General features: G+C 50.0%; 1 protein-coding gene across 2 annotated transcripts in view; it reads right to left on the bottom strand.

The window, feature by feature from the left end:
- Window positions 1–26,366, bottom strand: part of VPS13D (vacuolar protein sorting 13 homolog D) — a 292,394-nt gene that overhangs the window by 203,963 nt on the left and 62,065 nt on the right. For both annotated transcript variants that reach the window (XM_069741463.1, XM_069741464.1), the window contains exons 10-15: window positions 25,820–25,988; window positions 24,548–24,649; window positions 24,131–24,344; window positions 23,046–23,225; window positions 8,385–8,515; window positions 625–697 (exon numbers count right to left, since the gene is read on the bottom strand). In XM_069741463.1, the coding sequence (XP_069597564.1) occupies window positions 625–697; window positions 8,385–8,515; window positions 23,046–23,225; window positions 24,131–24,344; window positions 24,548–24,649; window positions 25,820–25,988 (869 nt within the window). The remainder of the gene's footprint in view (window positions 1–624; window positions 698–8,384; window positions 8,516–23,045; window positions 23,226–24,130; window positions 24,345–24,547; window positions 24,650–25,819; window positions 25,989–26,366) is intronic.

Raw genomic sequence — 26,366 nt, 5'->3', positions numbered from 1 at the left:
GCTGGTGTAAAAAAGGTTAATAATTATAAAAACAGTACACACACCATACACACAATACTGTGTAAGTGTAAGGTGCTTTTTTCAGTGCTCAATTTTCAGTGCTCAATCTTTTGGACTCCCATTGATGAAAATAGGAGGCAAACCATTTTCAGCGCTAAATTTACTGCATAGGAAAATGTAGTGTGAACGGGCCCTAAGGCTCCATTCACACTGAGGAATCTGCCAGCCAAATAGGCCCCGTTATATTTAAACCCATGCTATGCCATGGTGAAATGTTATTTATTGGAATTAGTAATAAATATTTCTCAACATATAATTATTGTTTTTGTGATTAATCACTATGTTTAAATTATGTTTGATTTGTAGCAATGAGAATACATAATGCATATCAGGTATTTACATTCCGAATCATAACTGTAGCAAAATTACAGCTATGAAGTAGCCACCAAAATAATTTTTGGGTTTGGGGTCACCGCAACATGAGGAACTGTATTGCGGGGTCACGACATTAGAAAGCTTGAGAACCACTGGTCTTGAGGGAGGGTACCTATACGTCACAGGTCGTTAAGAGGTTAAATTCAGGCAACAGATCCACAAGCTCACAGTAAAAAATCTGTAACTTACAATTGATGGGGCTTAGCAGTCCTGCTGGTCCCATGAACACAGCGGGCAGCTGGGACCACGCCACCTCGTTTTGCTAAAATGCAAAGTGTAATCAATATTAATATAAAATACATAGAAATAGAGTGATCTCTCTGCAATGGAGACATTCACAGTATGACCGCTGCCACAGTATATATATATATATATATATATATATATATATAGGGATTTTTGTGTGTACTGACCGTAAAATCCTTTTCTCCGAGCCACTCATTGGGGGACACAGGACCATGGGTTATGCTGCCGTCACTAGGATGCTGACACTAAGCGGAGACAAAAAAAGGTTAGCTCCTCCCCTGCAGTATACACCCTCATACTGGTTTCCAGACACCCAGTTCAGTGCAAAAGCAGTAGGATAATAACAACAATATATCAAGTAACATTAGAATATAACATGTCAAACAAACAGTCAAAGACCAAAAAAGGTAACGAGCCGTAAGGCTACCAGGGTGGGTGCTGTGTCCCCCAATGAGTGGCTCGGAGAAAAGGATTTTACGGTGAGTACACACAAAAATCCCTATTTCTCCTTCGCCTCATTGGGGGACACAGGACCATGGGACGTCCCAAAGCAGTCCCTGGGAGGGAAACAATACAACCAAATAACTCCGTGTACCATCTGACTACAAATGCGCAATGGCCGCTTGCAGAATACGCCTGCCAAGGGCCGCGTCCGCAGAGGAATGGATGTGAACATTGTAATGCTTTGTGAAGGTATGCAGGCTGGACCACGTTGCGGCCTTTCAAGCCTGCTCCGCTGTTGCCTGGTGCCGGATGGCCCAGGAAGCACCCATCGACCGAGTGGAGTGTGCTCTAATCCCCGCCGGGATAGGACTGCCCCTGACCCGATAGGATTCCTGGATAGCAGATCGGATCCATCTGGCTATCGTGGATTTAGACGCAGCCAAACCCTTTCTGTGACCCTCCGGGAGCACGAAAAGGGCGTCCGATTTTCTGAAATGAGCCGTTCTGGAGATGTACCTTCTGAGGGCCCGTACCACGTCAAGAGTATGGAGAGCCTTCTCGACCCTATGCTTGGGCTGCGGGCAAAAAGAAGGAAGGATGATGTCCTCGTTAAGATGAAAAGATGAGACCACCTTCGGAAGAAACGCCGGAGAAGGGCGTAGGACCACTTTGTCCTGATGAAAGGCCAGGAACGGTGCCCGGCAGGACAAAGCGGCGAGCTCTGAAACCCTTCTGATGGACGTCACCGCTACCAGGAAGGCAACCTTCCATGAGAGGACAGAGAGCGGAACGTCTTGAAGGGGTTCGAACGGGGGTTCCTGAAGAACCCCCAGGACCAAGTTGAGATCCCAGGTTTCTAACGGCATCCTGTAAGGAGGAACCACATGGGAGACTCCCTGAATGAAGGTCTTGACTTGGAGGTTGGCGGCGATCCTGCGCTGAAACAGCACGGATAACGCTGAGATCTGGCCTTTGAGGGAACTCAGTGCCAATCCGGAGTCCAGACCGGACTGAAGGAAATTCAAGATGCAAGGGATAGAGAAAACGAGCGGAGGGAGCCCTCGGAGCCTGCACCATGAGAAGAAGGTTTTCCAGACGCGGTGGTAAATGGAGGCGGAAGACGCCTTACGAGCACTTAACATGGTGGGAATGACCTGCTGAGAGAAACCGGCACGAGTTAGAATCCAGGTTTCAACAGCCACGCCGTTAAACGTAGGGCCCCTGAGCTCTGGTGGCAGATCGGACCTTGGCGAAGTAGGTCTGGGCGGTCTGGTAACCGCCAGGGAACGTCGGCTACGAGCTGAACAAGTTCCGCGTACCAAGTGCGGCGTGGCCAATCTGGGGCGACCAGAATGACCGGAACCCCCTCCGTCTTGATCTTTCGGATCACCTTCGGCAGTAAGGGAAGAGGAGGAAACACGTATGGGAGTTGAAACTGATGCCACGGGAATATCAGCGCGTCCACTCCGATAGCCTGGGGATCCCGAGAACGAGCAACGAAGTTGTGAACCTTGGCGTTCAATCTGGACGCCATCAGATCCACGTCCGGGGTCCCCCAGCGAAGACAGATCTGTCGAAAGACCTCTGGGTGGAGTTCCCACTCCCCCGAGGCAAGGCCCTGGCGGCTCAGGAAGTCCGCCGCCCAGTTCTCGACTCCCGGAATGTGCACCGCAGAGATGATGGAATGGTTGGTTTCGGCCCAACGAAGGATGTGAGAGACTTCCTGCATCGCCGCCCTGCTGCGGGTACCCCCCTGGTGGTTGATGTAAGCCACCGCCGTGACGTTGTCCGATTGGTCTCGTATAGGATGACCCGCGAGCAGGGTGTGAAAGCGACTCAGGGCAAGTCTGATAGCACGAATCTCCAGGATGTTGATGGGGAGCCTGGATTCCCAAACTGTCCAACGGCCCTGGGCAGAGTGGTGAAGAAACACCGCCCCCCAGCCGAGAAGACTGGCGTCGGTAGTTATCACTAACCAGCGGATCGGGAGGAAGGACTTCCCCTGGAGAAGAGATTGACCCAGGGTCCACCATACGAGAGATTGTCTGACCGCAAGGGCGGTCGAGAGATGGGAGACTCCTGTCCCAGTTGTCCAGCAAAGCCTGTTGTAAGGGGCGGAGATGGAGTTGAGCGAAAGGAACCGCTTCGATTGCTGCAACCATCTTTCCCAGGATCTTCATGGCGAACCGAATGGTTCGCGGGCGAGGATGACAGAGCGTTCGGGCTCCCTGCTGAAGCGCTTGAGCCTTGGACCGAGGAAGCAAGACCAGCCCCCTTGAAGTGTCCAGGATCATTCCCAGAAAGGAGATCCGACGGGCAGGAACGGGAGAGGACTTGTCCAAGTTGATCAGCCAGCCCAGGCGCGAAAGAGAATCCAGGGTAATGTGGACGCTTGACTCGCAGGTTTGGAAAGACGGGCCCTTTATGAGATCGTCTAAGTAAGGTAACACGACGACTCCTCGAGAATGAAGGATGGCCATGACAGCCGCCATGACCTTGGTGAATACCCTGGGCGCCGTGGCAAGACCGAAGGGTAAGGCCGTGAACTGGAAGTGGTCCTCCAGAACGGCAAAGCGGAGGAACCTTTGATGAGGCGGGAAAATCGGGATGTGAAGATAGGCATCCTTGATGTCTATCGAGGCCAAGAATTCCCCTCTTTCCATCGAAGAGATGACCGATCTGAGCGATTCCATCCTGAAGTGCCGGACTCTTACGCACTTGTTCAGGAGCTTCAGATCCAAAATGGGGCGCACCTTTCCGTCCTTCTTTGGCACGACGAAGAGGTTTGAGTAGAAACCTTTGAACCTCTCGTGTTCCGGGACCGGAACAATGACCCCGCTCTGGCGGAGAGCGTGAATGGCGCAAAGAAGGGCGCGAGACTGAGCTCCCGAACTGGGTAGACGAGAGGGGAAAAACCGAATTGGAGGAGGAGAGGAGAACTCTATTTTGTAGCCAGACGATACCAGGTCCCTGACCCATCCGTCGTGAACGACGGAGAGCCAGGCCTGCTGAAAAAGGAGTAGACGTCCGCCTACTCTGGTGGTATCGACTGGCGCCGTTCCCGAGTCATTGAGACGGGAATCTGGGAGGTCTGGAACCTCGGGTTCTGGGCTGCCTAGGTTTTCCGCTCCAGGAAGGGTTCGGCCTGAAGGAGGGGCGAGCGTCTCTGTCTGTGCGAGCGGATCGGTCCGATCTGGGAAGACCGGTAGGATTGGACCAGGCTGGGCTGGTACGAAAGGGCCGAAAGCGAAAATAAGGCTGGCGCTGGAAAGCCGCCTTGGGCCTCTGTTGGGGAAGGAACTTGCTCTTTCCCCCCGTGGCGTCGGAAATAAGCTGGTCAAGCTTTTCGCCGAAAAGGCGCCCGCTTTGAAAAGGGAGAGAGATCAGAGATTTTTTAGAGGAGGAGTCTGTGCGCCACTCTCTGAGCCAAAGAGCCCTTCTAATAGCGATGGCGTTAGAAGCCGCCGATGCTGCGCAATTCGCCGCATCGAGGGATGCGTACATCACATAATCACTAGCCATGGCTAACTGCTTAGCCAGGTCCGCCATCTCAGACGGGAGGTTCTGTTCATGAATGAATTTCGCTAGAGCATCCGCCCAGGAAACCATTGCCTTGGTCACCCAAGCCGCGGCGAAGGAGGGGGACAGGGAAGAGCCTGAGGCATCATACACTGAGCGAGCTAGAGAGTCTAGCTGGCGTTCAGTGGGACTCTTAATTGAAGCGCTGTCCGGGACTGAAAGAAGCGTTTTAGAGGCCAGGCGCGAGACCGGAGGATCTACTATAGGGGGATCCGTCCAGTCTTTCACGAGATCTGCTGAGAAGGGATACTTCGATACCAGATCCTTCTTACCCGAGAAACGCTTATCTGGACGCTCCCTGTGTCGCTTGACTATATCTAGAAAAGCTGGGTGAGAGGCAAAAGTCTTGTGGGAACGCTTGGTTCTGGTAAAAGAGACCGCGTGTTCCGGAGCGGAATTAGGGTCATCATCCACCTTAAGCGCGTGACTGACTGCTACAATGAGGGAGTCAACCGTAGCTCTGAACTCCGGAGCCTCCGGGTCCAATGATACCTCGGACTCATGTTCAGAGTCGTGAACGCTGCGAGCCCCCAAAGAGGGTGAGCAAGAGGTGGAGCTGCCAGAATCTGAGTGGCGAGGTGAACGCTCAGGAGAGGTAGTACGGATCCGTTTTCTGGATGACCGTGCCTCTTTATGGAGAGAGCGGCCCCTGCTGGCCGACGATTCCCCTGCTACGAAGGGATCTCTTAGGACCTGTAACGGATTGCCCCGTTCCCCGGGAGGATTTTGAATGGATTTGATGGCGTTGGCTAAAAAATCCACGGACTGCGAAAGTGAAGCGACCCACGGGGGGGGCTAGGTACACCGGAGTCGGTGGCGGTGGAGGGCTCCTGGGCACATGGGGCATCGCAGGCAGAGCAGAGGGGAGAGCTTTGAGGGTGGGGAAGTGGAGCCTGGCAGGTGGTACACGCAGAAAAAAAGGTCGAATGCACCTTTGCGGATTTTTTAGTCTTAGACTGAGACATGGTGTAAACTAATGCCAGATACCCAGGGTCTAGCCTAAGGAAGCGAGGGCGGCGCTGCAGGAGAGAGCTGACGGTCTCCTTACCCTGGTCCTGTGTCCCACCGAGGAAGAGGGAGACGGCAGGAGGACTAGGCGACAGCCGGCGTGCACAGAGCTGCACGTGGAAGACGCTGCGGCTGGGAGACCTGGAGCTGCGGCGTGCAGATGAGGATCCAAGATGGCCGCCGAGACCTGGGGGAGAGATCTCGCACACAGCGAGAAGCACCAGGACCAGGGGGCGGCGCCGCGCAATGACGCGAAAAAGGGGGCGGAGCCTATCGGGAAGCGCCAGATCCCCGGCCGGCTAGGCCGAAGCCGGGGACTAAATTTGCGGCATCGGCCCAGCGCTGCCGCTGAAGGCCGGGACAACAAGAGGCCCAGAAATAAAGTGTGCCACTAGAAAATGGGGAGCCCTTCGGACCGCCAAACCGGCGACCACCCCCCCTTCCCACGAGACACTTACCCTGATGGAGCAGTGCACCAGGGGCTGAGGTATCTGGGGTGAAAGACAGGGACGGTGCAGGGGTTGGGAAGCCTCCATCCACCAGCCCCAGAAAGGGGGGTGGAGAGGAACCGTCCACCACCTGAATCAGCCGCATGCAGTGGTGATGCAGGGTGTGTTGCACGGACGCCACGGGTACTAGTGCCTCTGTACAGCCGAGGGTGAAACCTGGTGGACAGGGCAGTCCGGCAATAAAAAGGCCTGGCTGCAGAAGAGGGTACTGGAGGTAAAACACCAGTGCTCGTCTGAACAAAGTGGGGAGATCGGTGCCCTTTTAGGAAAAAAACCGTCGCCCAAAAAAGGTCAGCTCAGGCAGTGGCTCCCACGTCGCAGGAGAGGATACGGAGAGGTAAAACTCCCGTGCTCGCCTGTTGTTGGTTCGGGGGAGATCGGACCATGAAAGAATCCGTCGCCCCCTTCGTCCGGGTAGAATTAAAAAAACAGTGTGCCTCCTACGGACACTAAGCTTGAACTAGGTGTCTGGAAACCAGTATGAGGGTGTATACTGCAGGGGAGGAGCTAACCTTTTTTTGTCTCAGCTTAGTGTCAGCCTCCTAGTGACAGAAGCATAACCCATGGTCCTGTGTCCCCCAATGAGGCGAAGGAGAAATATATATGATATATATATGGCCTATTTATATATAAAAAAAACAAAAAAAAACAGGTTCCTCGCATCATGTTCTCATTCACTTTATGCAGTATTAGCCCTCTGTGTCTGTACTGCTACATACTTAGGCAGTTAACTGGTTCATGCAGCTTTACATGAACACCCGAGCCTTACACTATGGCCGGTCCGAATAACTAAAGCAATTGTTACCATCCACCTCTCGTGTCTCCCCTTTTCCTCATAGTTTGTAATCTTGCGAGCAGGGTCCTCATTCCTCCTGGTATCTGTTTTGAACTGTGATTTTTGTTATGCTGTAATGTCTATTGTCTGTACAAGTCCCCTCTATAATTTGTAAAGCGCTGCGGAATATGTTGGCGCTATATAAATAAAAATTATTATTATTATTATTATTATATAATGGTCATTTGGACCTGGCGGAAGACACATGTGGTGTCGAAACATGTTGTCCATAAGGGGTTGAATGTATGCAATATTGTAACTGAAGAAATCTGGAACTTTTAATGGATAAATAAAAGGTATATTTTACTCTTTCACTGGACTGATCGCTGGAGAATCAAAAAGTTTTTTCTTTACATGTGTGGATTTGTCCCAATCCGTTTTACGTGCGAACTGTAACCACAGGTTGGATGTATTCCTGTTTCTTCAAAGCGGAAAGCTGGCTTTGCCAAAAACTTTATAAATATAAATATTATTATTATTATTATTATTAAATAATAATAATATATCACACGACTATATGTAGAAACCTGTGCATTACTGTAAGGTGGGGTCTGATTAGACAAGGGCTAAATTCCCGCGCTCTCTTACTTAGTCACAATTTTCTCAAAAGCTCAATACAGAATCCCCTCTTAGTGTCAGCTGAAGTCTATATCAATATCTTAAATAGATTTTCTAAAAAATGTTGCCAATTTCTTTTTTTCATATCAAGATCGACATTAAATAAATTACACATCTTGCAACTTTGATATTGGACACAAACTGTTACAGGAAAGCACACATACATTAGCTGCATTGGACAGACTCTTTTGTACTGAAGCATCTAATGAGCGTGTGCAAAGGTCATTGTGGAGGGAGGAGGAGCAGGTGAGCTGTGACACCGCCTATTGTGATTGGGGTTATCAGCTGTGTATAGAGGTGTTACCTGTCCTAGTGATCCTGCCTCAGATGATAATGAGCCTGCTGAAAACTCTTTATGAAAGAGCAACAAGGATAAATCTTGAGAAGCCCCAGTGGTTAGTGTGAACTTGGCATGATTACTAATTCTGTTCTTAATACAGATTGTGATATGAAAAAAAAAACAACATTACAAAAATGTAAAAAATACAACACAAACAGGATTTAAACAATAGGTTGTTTTCTGATTACACATTTCCTATAATAATGTGCTGTCAGCAGACAAAAATTAGAACAAGGAGTCATTTTCTAATATTGTAGTGAAAGTGCCTCACCGGACCAACCTAGAGTGTCCAACTATAGTGAGTCCTAGATATTGCATGTTTTATGGGGAGACGTGAACCAAAAAGACAGACAGACACCAAATTACCTACAGCATTAGGGTAGACCAGTTCAGGATAAATGGTCCCATGTGTGGCCAGGTCTCTGAGGAACAGTCCGCCAAGCTGCACCAACAAGAGGGAGGAATCTCTACGAGGCAAAGACTCCGCTCGGACCGTCATTCCTGCAATTAGAAACATAAAGTCCATAAGGCAAATGTGCAGAGAATGGAACATACTGAATAAATGTCTCTAGGAAAGGCTATCTCCATCTTGTAGAGAGATGCAGTGTTATTAAGAGCAGAGATTGCTCCGAATTTTTTCATGCGAGTAGGCAGGGAAAGCAGAGACCACAGGTGTTCTGTATGAGTGGGCAGAAGGAAGCAAGACACCGGGCCTCCTGAGATAGAGGGCAGGGGGAGAAGAACTCCCAGGATATCTGTACAAGTGGGCAGGGGGAGAAGAACTCCCAGGATATCTGTACAAGTGGGCAGGGGGAGAAGAACTCCCAGGATATCTGTACAAGTGGGCAGGGGGAGAAGAACTCCCAGGATTACTGTACAAGTGGGCAGGGGGAGAAGAACTCCCAGGATATCTGTACAAGTGGGCAGGGGGAGAAGAACTCCCAGGATTACTGTAGAAGTGGGCAGGAGGAGAAGAACTCCCAGGATTACTGTACAAGTGGGCAGGAGGGAGCAGGACTCCCAGGATATCTGTACAAGTGGGCAGGGGGGAGCAGGACTCCCAGGATATCTGTACAAGTGGGCAGGAGGAGAAGAACTCCCAGGATTACTGTAGAAGTGGGCAGGGGGAGAAGAACTCCCAGGATATCTGTACAAGTGGGCAGGGGGAGAAGAACTCCCAGGATTACTGTAGAAGTGGGCAGGGGGAAGCAGAACTCCCAGGATTACTGTACAAGTGGGCAGGGGGAGCAGGACTCCCAGGATATCTGTACAAGTGGGCAGGGGGAAGCAGGAGTCCTAAGATTACTGTACAAGTGGGCAGGGGGAAGCTGGAGTCCTAAGATTACTGTACAAGTGGGCAGGGGGAAGCAGGACTCCCAGGATTACTGTAGAAGTGGGCAGGGGGGAGCAGGACTCCCAGGATATCTGTACAAGTGGGCAGGGGGAAGCAGGAGTCCCAGGATTACTGTACAAGTGGGCAGGGGGAAGCAGGACTCCTAAGATTTCTGTACAAGTGGGCAGGGGGAAGCTGGAGTCCTAAGATTACTGTACAAGTGGGCAGGGGGAAGCAGGAGTCCCAGGATTACTGTACAAGTGGGCAGGGGGGAGCAGGACTCCCAGGATATCTGTACAAGTGGGCAGGGGGAAGCAGGAGTCCCAGGATTACTGTAGAAGTGGGCAGGGGGAAGCAGGACTCCTAGGATTTCTATACAAGTGGGCAGGGGGAAGCTGGAGTCCTAGGATTACTGTACAAGTGGGCAGGGGGAAGCAGGAGTCCCAGGATTACTGTACAAGTGGGCAGGGGGAAGCTGGAGTCCTAAGATTACTGTACAAGTGGGCAGGGGGGAGCAGGAGTCCCAGGATTACTGTACAAGTGGGCAGGGGGAAGCAGGACTCCTAGGATTTCTGTACAAGTGGGCAGGGGGAAGCAGGACTCCTAGGATTACTGTACAAGTGGGCAGGGGGAAGCTGGAGTCCTAGGATTACTGTACAAGTGGGCAGGGGGAAGCTGGAGTCCTAGGATTACTGTACAAGTGGGCAGGGGGAAGCAGGAGTCCCAGGATTACTGTACAAGTGGGCAGGGGGAAGCTGGAGTCCTAAGATTACTGTACAAGTGGGCAGGGGGAAGCTGGAGTCCCAGGATTACTGTACAAGTGGGCAGGGGGAAGCTGGAGTCCTAGGATATCTGTACAAGTGGGCAGGGGGAAGCAGGAGTCCCAGGATTAATTAGGATTATTTAGTCTAGAAAAAAGACGACTGAGGGGCGATCTAATAACCATGTATAAGTATATAAGGGGACAATACAAATATCTCGCTGAGGATCTGTTTATACCAAGGAAGGTGACGGGCACAAGGGGGGATTCTTTGCGTCTGGAGGAGAGAAGGTTTTTCCACCAACATAGAAGAGGATTCTTTACTGTTAGGGCAGTGAGAATCTGGAATTGCTTGCCTGAGGAGGTGGTGATGGCGAACTCAGTCGAGGGGTTCAAGAGAGGCCTGGATGTCTTCCTGGAGCAGAACAATATTGTATCATACAATTATTAGGTTCTGTAGAAGGACGTAGATCTGGGGATTTATTATAATGGAATATAGGCTGAACTGGATGGACAAATGTCTTTTTTCGGCCTTACTAACTATGTTACTATGATTACTGTACAAGTGGGCAGGGGGAAGCAGGACTCCTAGGATTTCTGTACAAGTGGGCAGGGGGAAGCTGGAGTCCTAGGATTACTGTACAAGTGGGCAGGGGGAAGCAGGACTCCTAGGATTACTGTACAAGTGGGCAGGGGGAAGCTGGAGTCCTAGGATTACTGTACAAGTGGGCAGGGGGAAGCTGGAGTCCTAGGATATCTGTACAAGTGGGCAGGGGGAAGCAGGACTCCCAGGATATCTGTACAAGTGGGTAGGGGGAAGCAGGAGTCCCAGGATTACTGTACAAGTGGGCAGGGGGAAGCTGGAGTCCTAAGATTACTGTACAAGTGGGCAGGGGGAAGCAGGAGTCCCAGGATTACTGTACAAGTGGGCAGGGGGAAGCAGGAGTCCTAAGATTACTGTACAAGTGGGCAGGGGGAAGCTGGAGTCCTAGGATTACTGTACAAGTGGGCAGGGGGAAGCAGGAGTCCCAGGATTACTGTACAAGTGGGCAGGGGGAAGCTGGAGTCCCAGGATTACTGTACAAGTGGGCAGGGGGGAGCAGGAGTCCCAGGATTACTGTACAAGTGGGCAGGGGGAAGCTGGAGTCCTAAGATTACTGTACAAGTGGGCAGGGGGAAGCTGGAGTCCTAGGATTACTGTACAAGTGGGCAGGGGGAAGCAGGAGTCCCAGGATTACTGTACAAGTGGGCAGGGGGAAGCTGGAGTCCTAAGATTACTGTACAAGTGGGCAGGGGGAAGCAAGAGTCCCAGGATTACTGTACAAGTGGGCAGGGGGAAGCTGGAGTCCCAGGATTTCTGTACAAGTGGGCAGGGGGAAGCAGGACTCCTAGGATTACTGTACAAGTGGGCAGGGGGAAGCAGGAGTCCCAGGATTACTGTACAAGTGGGCAGGGGGAAGCAGGAGTCCCAGGATTACTGTACAAGTGGGCAGGGGGAAGCTGGAGTCCTAGGATTACTGTACAAGTGGGCAGGGGGAAGCAGGAGTCCTAGGATTACTGTACAAGTGGGCAGGGGGAAGCTGGAGTCCTAGGATTTCTGTACAAGTGGGCAGGGGGAAGCAGGAGTCCCAGGATTACTGTACAAGTGGGCAGGGGGAAGCAGGAGTCCCAGGATTACTGTACAAGTGGGCAGGGGGAAGCTGGAGTCCTAAGATTACTGTAAAAGTGGGCAGGGGGAAGCTGGAGTCCTAGGATTACTGTACAAGTGGGCAGGGGGAAGCTGGAGTCCTAGGATATCTGTACAAGTGGGCAGGGGGAAGCAGGAGTCCCAGGATTACTGTACAAGTGGGCAGGGGGAAGCAGGAGTCCTAAGATTACTGTACAAGTGGGCAGGGGGAAGCAGGAGTCCTAAGATTACTGTACAAGTGGGCAGGGGGAAGCAGGAGTCCCAGGATTACTGTACAAGTGGGCAGGGGGAAGCTGGAGTCCTAAGATTACTGTACAAGTGGGCAGGGGGAAGCAGGAGTCCCAGGATTACTGTACAAGTGGGCAGGGGGAAGCTGGAGTCCTAGGATATCTGTACAAGTGGGCAGGGGGAAGCAGGAGTCCTAAGATTTCTGTACAAGTGGGCAGGGGGAAGCAGGAGTCCTAAGATTACTGTACAAGTGGGCAGGGGGAAGCAGGAGTCCTAGGATTTCTGTACAAGTGGGTAGGGGGAAGCAGGAGTCCTAGGATTACTGTACAAGTGGGCAGGGGGGAGCAGGAGTCTCAGGATTACTGTACAAGTGGGCAGGGGGAAGCAGGAGTCCTAAGATTACTGTACAAGTGGGCAGGGGGAAGCAGGAGTCCCAGGATTACTGTACAAGTGGGCAGGGGGAAGCAGGACTCCTAAGATTTCTGTACAAGTGGGCAGGGGGAAGCAGGAGTCCTAAGATTACTGTACAAGTGGGCAGGGGGAAGCAGGAGTCCCAGGATTACTGTACAAGTGGGCAGGGGGAAGCAGGACTCCTAAGATTTCTGTACAAGTGGGCAGGGGGAAGCAGGAGTCCTAAGATTACTGTACAAGTGGGCAGGGGGAAGCAGGAGTCCTAAGATTACTGTACAAGTGGGCAGGGGGAAGCAGGAGTCCCAGGATTACTGTACAAGTGGGCAGGGGGAAGCAGGACTCCTAAGATTTCTGTACAAGTGGGCAGGGGGAAGCAGGAGTCCTAAGATTACTGTACAAGTGGGCAGGGGGAAGCTGGAGTCCTAGGATATCTGTACAAGTGGGTAGGGGGAAGCAGGAGTCCCAGGATTACTGTACAAGTGGGCAGGGGGAAGCAGGACTCCTAAGATTTCTGTACAAGTGGGCAGGGGGAAGCAGGAGTCCTAAGATTACTGTACAAGTGGGCAGGGGGAAGCAGGAGTCCCAGGATTACTGTACAAGTGGGCAGGGGGAAGCAGGACTCCTAAGATTTCTGTACAAGTGGGCAGGGGGAAGCAGGACTCCTAAGATTTCTGTACAAGTGGGCAGGGGGAAGCAGGAGTCCTAAGATTACTGTACAAGTGGGCAGGGGGAAGCAGGAGTCCTAGGATTTCTGTACAAGTGGGTAGGGGGAAGCAGGAGTCCTAGGATTACTGTACAAGTGGGCAGGGGGAGCAGGAGTCCCAGGATTACTGTACAAGTGGGCAGGGGGAAGCAGGAGTCCTAAGATTACTGTACAAGTGGGCAGGGGGAAGCAGGAGTCCCAGGATTACTGTACAAGTGGGCAGGGGGAAGCTGGAGTCCTAAGATTACTGTACAAGTGGGCAGGGGGAAGCTGGAGTCCTAGGATTTCTGTACAAGTGGGCAGGGGGAAGCAGGAGTCCTAAGATTACTGTACAAGTGGGCAGGGGGAAGCAGGAGTCCCAGGATTACTGTACAAGTGGGCAGGGGGAAGCAGGAGTCCCAGGATTACTGTACAAGTGGGCAGGGGGAAGCAGGACTCCTAAGATTTCTGTACAAGTGGGCAGGGGGAAGCAGGAGTCCTAAGATTACTGTACAAGTGGGCAGGGGGAAGCAGGAGTCCTAGGATTTCTGTACAAGTGGGTAGGGGGAAGCAGGAGTCCTAGGATTACTGTACAAGTGGGCAGGGGGAAGCTGGAGTCCTAGGATTACTGTACAAGTGGGCAGGGGGAAGCTGGAGTCCTAAGATTACTGTACAAGTGGGCAGGGGGAAGCAGGAGTCCTAAGATTACTGTACAAGTGGGCAGGGGGAAGCAGGACTCCTAGGATTTCTGTACAAGTGGGCAGGGGGAAGCTGGAGTCCTAGGATTACTGTACAAGTGGGCAGGGGGAAGCAGGAGTCCTAGGATTTCTGTACAAGTGGGTAGGGGGAAGCAGGAGTCCTAAGATTACAGTACAAGTGGGCAGGGGGAAGCAGGAGTCCCAGGATTACTGTACAAGTGGGTAGGGGGAAGCAGGAGTCCCAGGATTACTGTACAAGTGGGCAGGGGGAAGCAGGACTCCTAAGATTTCTGTACAAGTGGGCAGGGGGAAGCAGGAGTCCTAAGATTACTGTACAAGTGGGCAGGGGGAAGCAGGAGTCCTAAGATTACTGTACAAGTGGGCAGGGGGAAGCAGGAGTCCTAGGATTTCTGTACAAGTGGGCAGGGGGAAGCAGGAGTCCTAGGATTTCTGTACAAGTGGGTAGGGGGAAGCAGGAGTCCTAGGATTACTGTACAAGTGGGCAGGGGGAAGCAGGAGTCCTAAGATTACTGTACAAGTGGGCAGGGGGAAGCTGGAGTCCTAGGATTACTGTACAAGTGGGCAGGGGGAAGCTGGAGTCCTAAGATTACTGTACAAGTGGGCAGGGGGAAGCAGGAGTCCTAAGATTACTGTACAAGTGGGCAGGGGGAAGTGTTGTGAATTCTGTGGTCACAAGTGGTATTGCAGTCTCTGGGCTTCCTCCCTCAGGTGTTTTGGTGAGCTCGTTGGCTGCCTTGCTATTTAGCTCCACCTGAGTCTGTCTTCCTTGCTCCTTGTCAATGTTCCAGTGTTGGATCTGAGCTACTGCATCTTTCCTTGGGCCTGCTGCTCTGCTAGATAAGTGCTTCTAGTTTGTTTTCTGTTTTTTCTGTCCAGCTTGTTATTATCTTTTGCTGGAAGCTCTGAGAAGCAAAGGGGTGCACCGCCGTGCTGTTAGTTCGGCACGGTGGGTCTTTTTTGCCCCTTTGCGTGGTTTTCGTTTTAGGGTTTTTTGTAGACTGCATAGTTCTCTTTGCTATCCTCGCTCTGTCTAGAATATCGGGCCTCACTTTGCTGAATCTATTTCATTCCTACGTTTGTCTTTTCATCTTGCTAACAGTCATTATATGTGGGGGCTGCCTATTCCTTTGGGGTATTTCTCTGAGGTAAGTCAGGCTTGTATTTCTATCTTCAGGCTAGTCAGCTCCTCAGGCAGTGCCGAGTTGCATAGGTAGTGATAGGCGCAATCCACTGCTGCTTCCAGTTGTGTGAGGACAGTTCAGGTACTGCAGTCTACAGAGATTCCACGTCTCAGAGCTCGTCCTATTGTTTTGGGTTTTTGCCAGATCTCTGTATGTGCGCTGATTACTGCACGCTGTGTTGCCTGATTGCCAGCCATAACAGTACAAGGAGCCAATTCAATGATTTCCAATAGAGGGAAAAAAGAAATCCTGACATCATTTTTTTTTCTTCTTAGCTCTGTCTTCAGTCTTTTTTTTCCCCTAGACATTAGAGTGCTTCAGGACACAGCTGTGGACATGGATATTCAGGCTCTGTGCTCCTCAATGGATAATCTCGTTGTAAATGTACAAAAGATTCAAGATACTATTGATCAGAAATCGATGCTAGAACCAAGAATTCCGATTCCTGATTTGTTTTTTGGTGACAGAACTAAGTTCCTGAGCTTCAGAAATAATTGTAAGCTATTTTTGGCCTTGAAACCTCATTCTTCTGGTAATCCTATTCAACAGGTTTTGATTATTATTTCTTTTTTGCGCGGCGACCCACAGGACTGGGCGTTTTCTCTTGCACCAGGAGATTCTGCATTGAGTAATATTGATGCATTTTTCCAGGCGCTGGGATTGCTTTACGATGAGCCTAATTCAGTGGATCAAGCTGAGAAAAATCTGCTGGCTTTATGCCAGGGTCAGGATGATGTAGAACTATATTGTCAGAAATTTAGAAAATGGTCAGTACTCACTCTGTGGAATGAATCTGCACTAGCGGCTTTGTTCAGAAAGGGTCTCTCTGAAGCTCTTAAGGATGTAATGGTGGGATTTCCTATGCCTGCTGGTTTGAATGAGTCTATGTCCTTGGCCATTCAGATCGGTTGTCGCTTGCGCGAGCGTAAATCTGTGCACCATCTGGCGGTATTGTCTGAGAGTAAGCCTGAGCCTATGCAGTGCAACAGGACTATGACTAAAGTAGAACGGCAAGAACACAGACGTCTGAACAGACTGTGTTTCTATTGTGGTGATTCTACTCATGCTATTTCTAATTGTCCTAAACGCACTAGGCGGTTCGATAGCTCTGCCGTTATTGGTACTGTACAGTCCAAATTCCTTTTGTCCATTACCTTAATGTGCTCTTTGTCATCATATTCTGTCATGGCGTTTGTGGATTCAGGCGCTGCCCTGAATCTGATGGATTTGGATTATGCTAAACGTTGTGGATTTTTCTTGGAGCCTTTGCGGTGTCCTATTCCGTTGAGAGGAATTGATGCTACACCTCTGGCCAAGAATAAGCCTCAGTACTGGGCCCAGCTGACCATGTGCATGGCTCCTGCACATCAGGAAGTTATTCGCTTTTTGGTACTGCATAATTTGCATGATGTGGTCGTGTTGGGGTTGCCATGGCTACAAACCCATAATCCAGTATTGGATTGGAACTCTATGTCGGTAACCAGCTGGGGTTGTCAGGGAGTACATGGTGATGTTCCATTTTTGTCTATTTCGTCATCCATTCCTTCTGACATCCCAGAGTTCTTGTCGGACTTTCAGGATGTATTTGAAGAGTCCAAGTCTGATGCCCTTCCTCCGCATAGGAATTGTGATTGTGCTATCGATTTGATTCCTGGTAGTAAATTCCCTAAGGGTCGTTTATTTAATTTGTCCGTACCTGAACACACCGCTATGCGCAGTTATGTGAAGGAGTCCCTGGAGAAGGGACATATTCGCCCATCGTCGTCACCATTGGGAGCAGGGTTCTTTTTTGTAGCCAAGAAGGATGGTTCGCTAAGACCGTGTATTGATTACCGCCTTCTTAATAAGATCACTGTTAAGTTTCAGTATCCCTTGCCATTGATTTCTGACTTGTTTGCTCGGATTAAGGGGGCTAGTTGGTTTACTAAGATTGATCTTCGTGGTGCGTATAATCTGGTGAGAATCAGGCAGGGAGATGAATGGAAAACGGCATTTAATACGCCCGAGGGTCATTTTGAGTATCTGGTGATGCCGTTCGGACTTGCCAATGCTCCATCTGTTTTTCAGTCTTTTATGCATGACATTTTTCGTGAGTATCTGGATAAATTCTTGATTGTTTACTTGGATGACATTTTGATCTTCTCAGATGATTGGGAGTCTCATGTAAAGCAAGTCAGAATGGTTTTCCAGGTACTGCGTGCTAATTCCTTGTTTGTGAAGGGATCAAAGTGTCTCTTCGGTGTGCAGAAAGTTTCATTTTTGGGGTTCATCTTTTCCCCTTCTACTATCGAGATGGATCCGGTTAAGGTTCAGGCCATCCAGGATTGGACTCAGCCGACATCTCTAAAAAGTTTGCAGAAATTCCTGGGCTTTGCTAATTTTTATCGTCGCTTCATCTGTAATTTTTCTAGCATTGCCAGACCATTGACCGATTTGACCAAGAAGGGTGCTGATTTGGTTAATTGGTCTTCTGCTGCCGTGGAAGCTTTTCAGGAGTTGAAGCGTCGTTTTTGCTGTGCCCCTGTGTTGTGTCAACCTGATGTTTCTCTTCCGTTCCAGGTCGAGGTTGATGCTTCTGAGATTGGTGCAGGGGCGGTTTTGTCACAGAGAGGTTCTGGTTGCTCAGTGTTCAAACCATGTGCTTTCTTTTCCAGGAAATTTTCTGCTGCTGAGCGTAATTATGATGTGGGCAACCGAGAGTTGCTGGCCATGAAGTGGGCATTCGAGGAGTGGCGTCATTGGCTTGAGGGTGCTAAGCATCGCGTGGTGGTTTTGACTGATCATAAGAACCTTACTTATCTTGAGTCTGCCAAGCGCTTGAATCCTAGACAGGCCCGTTGGTCGTTATTTTTTGCTCGTTTTGATTTTGTGATTTCATACCTTCCGGGCTCTAAAAATGTGAAGGCGGATGCTCTGTCTAGGAGTTTTGTGCCCGACTCTCCGGGGTTATCTGAGCCGGCGAGTATCCTCAAGGAAGGAGTCATTGTGTCTGCCATCTCCCCTGATTTGCGGAGAGTGTTGCAGAAATTTCAGGCTAATAAACCTGATCGTTGTCCGGCCGAGAAACTGTTCGTCCCTGATAGGTGGACTAGTAAAGTTATCTCTGAACTTCATTGTTCGGTGCTGGCCGGTCATCCAGGAATCTTTGGTACCAGGGAGTTGGTTGCTAGATCCTTTTGGTGGCCGTCTCTGTCGCGGGATGTGCGTGCTTTTGTGCAGTCCTGTGGAATTTGTGCTAGGGCTAAGCCCTGCTGTTCACGTGCCAGTGGGTTGCTTTTGCCCTTGCCGGTCCCGAAGAGGCCTTGGACACATATTTCGATGGATTTCATTTCTGACCTTCCCGTTTCTCAAAAGATGTCTGTCATTTGGGTGGTCTGTGATCGCTTTTCTAAAATGGTCCATCTGGTGCCCTTGGTTAAATTGCCTTCCTCCTCTGATTTGGTGCCTTTGTTCTTCCAGCATGTGGTTCGTTTACATGGCATTCCTGAGAATATTGTTTCTGACAGAGGTTCCCAGTTTGTCTCAAGGTTCTGGCGAGCCTTTTGTGGTAGGATGGGCATTGACCTATCTTTTTCCTCGGCTTTCCATCCTCAGACTAATGGCCAGACCGAACGAACCAATCAGACCTTGGAAACATATCTGAGATGTTTTGTTTCCGCTGACCAGGATGATTGGGTGTCATTTTTGCCGTTGGCTGAGTTCGCCCTTAATAATCGGGCCAGCTCGGCTACCTTGGTCTCTCCATTTTTCTGCAATTCTGGGTTCCATCCTCGTTTCTCTTCAGGACAGGTTGAGTCTTCGGACTGTCCTGGTGTGGATTATGTGGTGGACAGGTTGCAGCAGATCTGGACTCAGGTAGTGGACAATTTGACCTTGTCCCAGGAGAAGGCTCAGCTTTTCGCTAATCGCAGACGCCGTGTGGGACCCCGACTTCGTGTTGGGGATCTGGTTTGGTTATCTTCTCGTCATATACCTATGAAGGTTTCCTCTCCTAAATTTAAACCTCGTTTTATTGGTCCGTATAGGATTTCTGAGATTCTCAATCCGGTGTCTTTTCGTCTGACCCTCCCAGACTCCTTTTCCATACATAATGTATTCCATAGGTCGTTGTTGAGGAGATACGTGGCACCTATGGTTCCATCTGTGGAGCCTCCTGCCCCTGTTTTGGTGGAGGGGGAATTGGAGTATATTGTGGAGAAGATTTTGGATTCTCGTGTCTCTAGACGGAAACTCCAGTATCTGGTCAAATGGAAGGGTTATGCTCAGGAAGATAATTCCTGGGTTTTTGCCTCTGATGTCCATGCCCCAGATCTTGTTCGTGCCTTTCATGTGGCTCATCCTGGTCGGCCTGGGGGTTCTGGTGAGGGTTCGGTGACCCCTCCTCAAGGGGGGGGTACTGTTGTGAATTCTGTGGTCACAAGTGGTATTGCAGTCTCTGGGCGTCCTCCCTCAGGTGTTTTGGTGAGCTCGTTGGCTGCCTTGCTATTTAGCTCCACCTGAGTCTGTCTTCCTTGCTCCTTGTCAATGTTCCAGTGTTGGATCTGAGCTACTGCATCTTTCCTTGGGCCTGCTGCTCTGCTAGATAAGTGCTTCTAGTTTGTTTTCTGTTTTTTCTGTCCAGCTTGTTATTATCTTTTGCTGGAAGCTCTGAGAAGCAAAGGGGTGCACCGCCGTGCTGTTAGTTCGGCACGGTGGGTCTTTTTTGCCCCTTTGCGTGGTTTTCGTTTTAGGGTTTTTTGTAGACTGCATAGTTCTCTTTGCTATCCTCGCTCTGTCTAGAATATCGGGCCTCACTTTGCTGAATCTATTTCATTCCTACGTTTGTCTTTTCATCTTGCTAACAGTCATTATATGTGGGGGCTGCCTATTCCTTTGGGGTATTTCTCTGAGGTAAGTCAGGCTTGTATTTCTATCTTCAGGCTAGTCAGCTCCTCAGGCAGTGCCGAGTTGCATAGGTAGTGATAGGCGCAATCCACTGCTGCTTCCAGTTGTGTGAGGACAGTTCAGGTACTGCAGTCTACAGAGATTCCACGTCTCAGAGCTCGTCCTATTGTTTTGGGTTTTTGCCAGATCTCTGTATGTGCGCTGATTACTGCACGCTGTGTTGCCTGATTGCCAGCCATAACAGGGAAGCAGGACTCCTAGGATTTCTGTACAAGTGGGCAGGGGGAAGCTGGAGTCCTAGGATTACTGTACAAGTGGGCAGGGGGAAGCAGGAGTCCTAGGATTTCTGTACAAGTGGGTAGGGGGAAGCAGGAGTCCTAAGATTACAGTACAAGTGGGTAGGGGGAAGCAGGAGTCCTAAGATTACTGTACAAGTGGGCAGGGGGAAGCTGGAGTCCTAGGATTACTGTACAAGTGGGCAGGGGGAAGCAGGAGTCCTAAGATTACTGTACAAGTGGGCAGGGGGAAGCAGGAGTCCTAAGATTACTGTACAAGTGGGCAGGGGGAAGCAGGACTCCTAGGATTTCTGTACAAGTGGGCAGGGGGAAGCTGGAGTCCTAGGATTACTGTACAAGTGGGCAGGGGGAAGCAGGAGTCCTAGGATTTCTGTACAAGTGGGTAGGGGGAAGCAGGAGTCCTAAGATTACAGTACAAGTGGGCAGGGGGAAGCTGGACTCCTAGGATTTCTGTACAAGTGGGCAGGGGGAAGCTGGAGTCCTAGGATTACTGTACAAGTGGGTAGGGGGAAGCAGGAGTCCTAAGATTACAGTACAAGTGGGTAGGGGGAAGCAGGAGTCCTAGGATTACAGTACAAGTGGGCAGGGGGAAGCAGGAGTCCTAAGATTACTGTACAAGTGGGCAGGGGGAAGCAGGAGTCCTAGGATTTCTGTACAAGTGGGCAGGGGGAAGCTGGAGTCCTAGGATTACTGTACAAGTGGGCAGGGGGAAGCTGGAGTCCTAAGATTACTGTACAAGTGGGCAGGGGGAAGCTGGACTCCTAGGATTTCTGTACAAGTGGGCAGGGGGAAGCAGGAGTCCTAGGATTTCTGTACAAGTGGGTAGGGGGAAGCAGGAGTCCTAGGATTACTGTACAAGTGGGTAGGGGGAAGCAGGAGTCCTAAGATTACTGTACAAGTGGGCAGGGGGAAGCAGGAGTCCTAGGATTTCTGTACAAGTGGGCAGGGGGAAGCTGGAGTCCTAGGATTACTGTACAAGTGGGCAGGGGGAAGCAGGAGTCCTAGGATTTCTGTACAAGTGGGTAGGGGGAAGCAGGAGTCCTAAGATTACTGTACAAGTGGGTAGGGGGAAGCAGGAGTCCTAAGATTACTGTACAAGTGGGCAGGGGGAAGCAGGACTCCTAGGATTTCTGTACAAGTGGGCAGGGGGAAGCTGGAGTCCTAGGATTACTGTACAAGTGGGCAGGGGGAAGCAGGAGTCCTAGGATTTCTGTACAAGTGGGTAGGGGGAAGCAGGAGTCCTAAGATTACTGTACAAGTGGGCAGGGGGAAGCAGGACTCCTAGGATTACAGTACAAGTGGGCAGGGGGAAGCAGGACTCCTAGGATTACAGTACAAGTGGGCAGGGGGAAGCAGGAGTCCTAAGATTACTGTACAAGTGGGCAGGGGGAAGCAGGAGTCCTAAGATTACTGTACAAGTGGGTAGGGGGAAGCAGGAGTCCTAAGATTACTGTACAAGTGGGCAGGGGGAAGCAGGACTCCTAGGATTTCTGTACAAGTGGGCAGGGGGAAGCTGGAGTCCTAGGATTACTGTACAAGTGGGCAGGGGGAAGCAGGAGTCCTAGGATTTCTGTACAAGTGGGTAGGGGGAAGCAGGAGTCCTAAGATTACTGTACAAGTGGGCAGGGGGAAGCAGGACTCCTAGGATTACAGTACAAGTGGGCAGGGGGAAGCAGGACTCCTAGGATTACAGTACAAGTGGGCAGGGGGAAGCAGGAGTCCTAAGATTACTGTACAAGTGGGCAGGGGGAAGCAGGAGTCCTAAGATTACTGTACAAGTGGGTAGGGGGAAGCAGGAGTCCTAAGATTACTGTACAAGTGGGCAGGGGGAAGCAGGACTCCTAGGATTTCTGTACAAGTGGGCAGGGGGAAGCTGGAGTCCTAGGATTTCTGTACAAGTGGGCAGGGGGAAGCAGGACTCCTAGGATTTCTGTACAAGTGGGCAGGAGGAAGCTGGAGTCCTAGGATTACTGTACAAGTGGGCAGGGGGAAGCTGGAGTCCTAGGATTTCTGTACAAGTGGGCAGGGGGAAGCAGGAGTCCTAGGATTTCTGTACAAGTGGGCAGGGGGAAGTAGGAGTCCTAGGATTACTGTACAAGTGGGCAGGGGGAAGCAGGACTCCTAGGATTTCTGTACAAGTGGGCAGGGGGAAGCAGGACTCCTAGGATTTCTGTACAAGTGGGCAGGGGGAAGCAGGAGTCCTAGGATTACTGTACAAGTGGGCAGGGGGAAGCAGGAGTCCTAGGATTACTGTACAAGTGGGCAGGGGGAAGCAGGAGTCCTAGGATTACTGTACAAGTGGGCAGGGGGAAGCAGGACTCTTGGAATTCTGTACAAGTGGTCAGGGGGAAGCAGGAGTCCTAGGATTTCTATACAAGTGGGCAGGGGGAAGCAGGACTCTTGGAATTCTGTACAAGTGGTCAGGGGGAAGCAGGAGTCCTAGGATTTCTATACAAGTGGGCAGGGGGAAGCAGGACTCCTAGGATTTCTATACAAGTGGGCAGGGGGAAGCAGGACTCCTAGGATTACTGTACTAAAGGACAGGGAGAAGCAGGATTCCTAGGATTTCAGTACGAGTGGGTATAAGGAAGCAGGAGTCCCAGGGTTTCTGTACGATTCGGCAGGGGGAAGCAGGAGTCCCTGGATTTCTGTACGAGTGGGCAGGGAGAAGCAGGGCTCCTAGGATTTCTGCATGAGTGGCAGGACCCACGTTTCTTTCATTAGCCTTGATTGCATTTAAACAGATATTTACACTGGATCACCTCACAGAGCAGTACTAATCTCAGGCTCAGCACGCCGTATACATCTCATGATGTGCGAATTAGAGCACCATTTATAATAGGCAAATACCTGAAAACTCCAGTTGCATGAAGGCGGCCTCTTTGGCCTGGGATCCGTTTTTCTCCTTGTGTAGCAGCGTGATGGTGCCTTCCTCCAGGTGGAAGTTGAGTTTGACAAACACGTGATCTCTTTTTGTAAACGTATTCAGATTTGCAGCATCAGACGTGGGATCAAAAAACTCTTCAGTTCCTGGAGAACAAAAATTAAAAATACTGTAAGGACACTCGCATCCTGTTTGTGAAGGCACATCCCCACCTTACACATTTATGGCACATCAACAGTACATGGTGTAGATATCTGGCCCCAGCCGTCTTACAAGTATCTCTTGTGGCTCTCTCCATTTACATTTATTAGAGGAGTCTATTCGCAAAACAGCTGAGCAAGCAATGGGTTAAAGAAAGATATGCAAAGTTTAAAAGGGCTGTTCACTATGATAGGAGACATTAATGGGCCTAGGGTGGTGTTAAAATTAAATAACCATACTCGCTTACTGGACCTTTTCTCTACACAGCATCTGGTGTCGCCAACCGGTACATTGGCTTTCTCCACCGGCAATTTGACGCTGGCTGCCATTGGAAGAGCAAGTTGAAGACAAGAGGGGGACACCAGCAGTAGAAGTGCAGAAGGTACTAGTTTTTTTTTAATATTTACACCGGCTTTTGGCCACTTAAAGGGAACCTGTCACCCCGAAAATCGCGGGTGAGGTAAGCCCACCGGCATCAGGGGCTTATCTGCAGCATTCTGTAATGCTGTAGATAAGCCCCTGATGTAACCTGAAAAAGGAGAAAAAGACGTTATATTATACTCACCCAGGGGCGGTCCCGCTGCTGGTCAGGTCGGATGGGCGTCTCCGGTCCGCTGCGGCACCTCCGCCCCTGGGTGAGTATAATATAACGTCTTTTTCTCCTTTTTCAGGTAACATCGGGGGCTTATCTACAGCATTACAGAATGCTGCAGATAAGCCCCTGATGCCAGTGGGCTTACCTCACCTGCGATTTTCGGGGTGACAGGTTCCCTTTAATAACGTGTCTCCAATCACAACCCCTTTAAGTGGACGTTCCTAGCATGGACGATATACCAAATATGACACGCACCTAAGATGTCCTCTGGATTCCAAGACTTTTCTTCTTGCCGCTGTTCTTGTGTTAACCGTTCTATATCCTCTCTAGCTTCCTGAGGATTGCCATACCATCCGCCCCAGCCTGGGAACCAAGACTGGAGGTACTGGAGCATGCCGCTGCCCTGGCTGCCCGTAGGACTGGGCACTGGGGAACCAATAGGAGGGTCCGATATCGGTTCTCGCAGATTCTGCACAAACATAAAGGAGATTAGCAGTGGCCTTGACACCAAATAATTCACACAATCACTCCTATGAGTAAAATGTTTGCTTATCAGATACAAAAGATTATTCATCTGTTAATTAATCATTTTGCAATAAGCTTAAACAGCTAATCCCATCTTCACAAATGGGGACAGAATATAGAAGGACCCATCATAGGTAACTGCCTAACCTCGGCCAGTTCCTGCTGCTTCTTGAATCTGTCATGCACTTGCTGTCTCAAAATTTTTAGTTCTTCGAAAGATTGTTCTTCTTCAATCCGATCCAGTTCAGCCTAAAAGATCAGCAGATAACAAGGAAGTTATAGACATACAATGAATATTTAGCACATCAATATATGTGGCTGTAAAGAGGTTATGCAGCATCTCTCCATTCCACACAAGCGGATATTAAAGAGAACCTGTCATCACAATTTAACCTGAAATTAAAGGTATGGCCATAATGGCTCTGTTATACTGACTTGATGGATACCTGTAGTGAAAAAAATCTGTAGCCTGCTTGTTTCTTAATTCACCTTTAAAGTTTTGGTGCAATAGCCTCTTCGCGCACTGTGGTGGGACTGTGGGTAGGGTCTTTGGCTCTACCGTTACTCCTTTGCATTTGTATGAGCCTCCCCTTTTAATTTTCGCGCTAGTGCTACCCTTGCTGTGGGCGGCGCTTGCGCACACTCATGTCCCGGTGTTCTCCAGCAAAATGATACCGGAGGTGGCACATGCTCAGGTTAACCGCCAGCAAAATGGTGCCGGTGGCTGCACATGTGCAGATTGGGATCTTGGCTCAATGACGAGCAGAGATCTCGATCTGCACATGCGCCGCCATTTTGCCGGAGAATGTAAGGTTGATCTGCGCATGCACCGCCGGAGGTTAATCTAAGCGTGCGCTACCTCCAGTGTCATTTTGCTGGAGAATGTGGGGACATGAGTGTGAGCAAGCGCCTCCAGTGTCAACGGCAGCGCGAAATTTAAAAGAGGAGGCCCATTCAAAAGCGGAGGGCTGCAACAAAGCCAAAGATGCCATCTCGATGCACGAAGAGCCTATTGCACCAAAATGTCTTTGGTGAATTAAAGAAGAACCAGGCTATGGATTTATTCATTTATCCATTAAATTAGCGTAACAGGGCCATTATGGGCCATACCTTCACTTTAAGATGTTAAATCGTGATGACAGGTTCTCTTTAATGGGCAGCTGCTACTAGATTCATGCCCCCTGAACCACAGGTAGATCTAATGACTATACATGAAAGTGACCTAGGCAGACGCCCCGCAGATTTTGGGTACATGTTCTGATAAATAGGAAAGGAGCTCTAAGCCGATCGACAGTTATCTTGGTACCTATCCTATCAGCTGTGCAGCAGCATCTCGCCAAATCCAATGCTGGATCAGGCAGAACCATATAAGTTACAGATATCATTAGAGTCCACAATGCAGAGCGCAGCAATGCTCACCTCGTGTTCAGCCGATAACTGCATGCCCTGCAGACGACAGGAGTGTTTATCGCAGTAAAACACGGCGTCCCGAGCTCGATGTAACAAGAACTCCAGGCGTAGACGTTGCCGCTGCTTCTGGATCTCGGACAAGTTTGCATTCAGTGCAAAAAGCCACCATTCTCTACAGCTGTCAGGGGAAGGAGGCTCATATTAGACAATATCTTTATGTGTAATGTCCTGCTATAACGTCTGCTATAATGGAACCTGAATTCACTGGACCAGCTCTGAATCCATCTATGTGCAGTGTATTAATGGGTTTGTTTTTTCCAAAATCAAGGCAATAAACTGATAGTTTTTTTTCTAAAATGTTAAAGCAAAAATATGGTATAATCTAATATATAAAGCTGTGTGTGTGTGTGTGTGTGTGTGTGTGTGTGTGTGTGTGTGTGTGTGTGTGTGTGTGTGTGTCCGGGATTGGCATCTGCACCGTCACAGCTACAGGCACAACATTTTGCACAGTCACACGTCTGGACCCAGAGAGACAAATTGACAGCTGCCAGATGTG

Source organism: Ranitomeya imitator, chromosome 10 (assembly GCF_032444005.1).
Source record: "Ranitomeya imitator isolate aRanImi1 chromosome 10, aRanImi1.pri, whole genome shotgun sequence".
In the NCBI taxonomy this organism is placed as follows: Eukaryota; Metazoa; Chordata; class Amphibia; order Anura; family Dendrobatidae; genus Ranitomeya; species Ranitomeya imitator.
The sequence above is the reverse complement of the archived record's forward strand: the minus strand, read 5'-3'. Positions and strand labels throughout refer to the sequence as shown.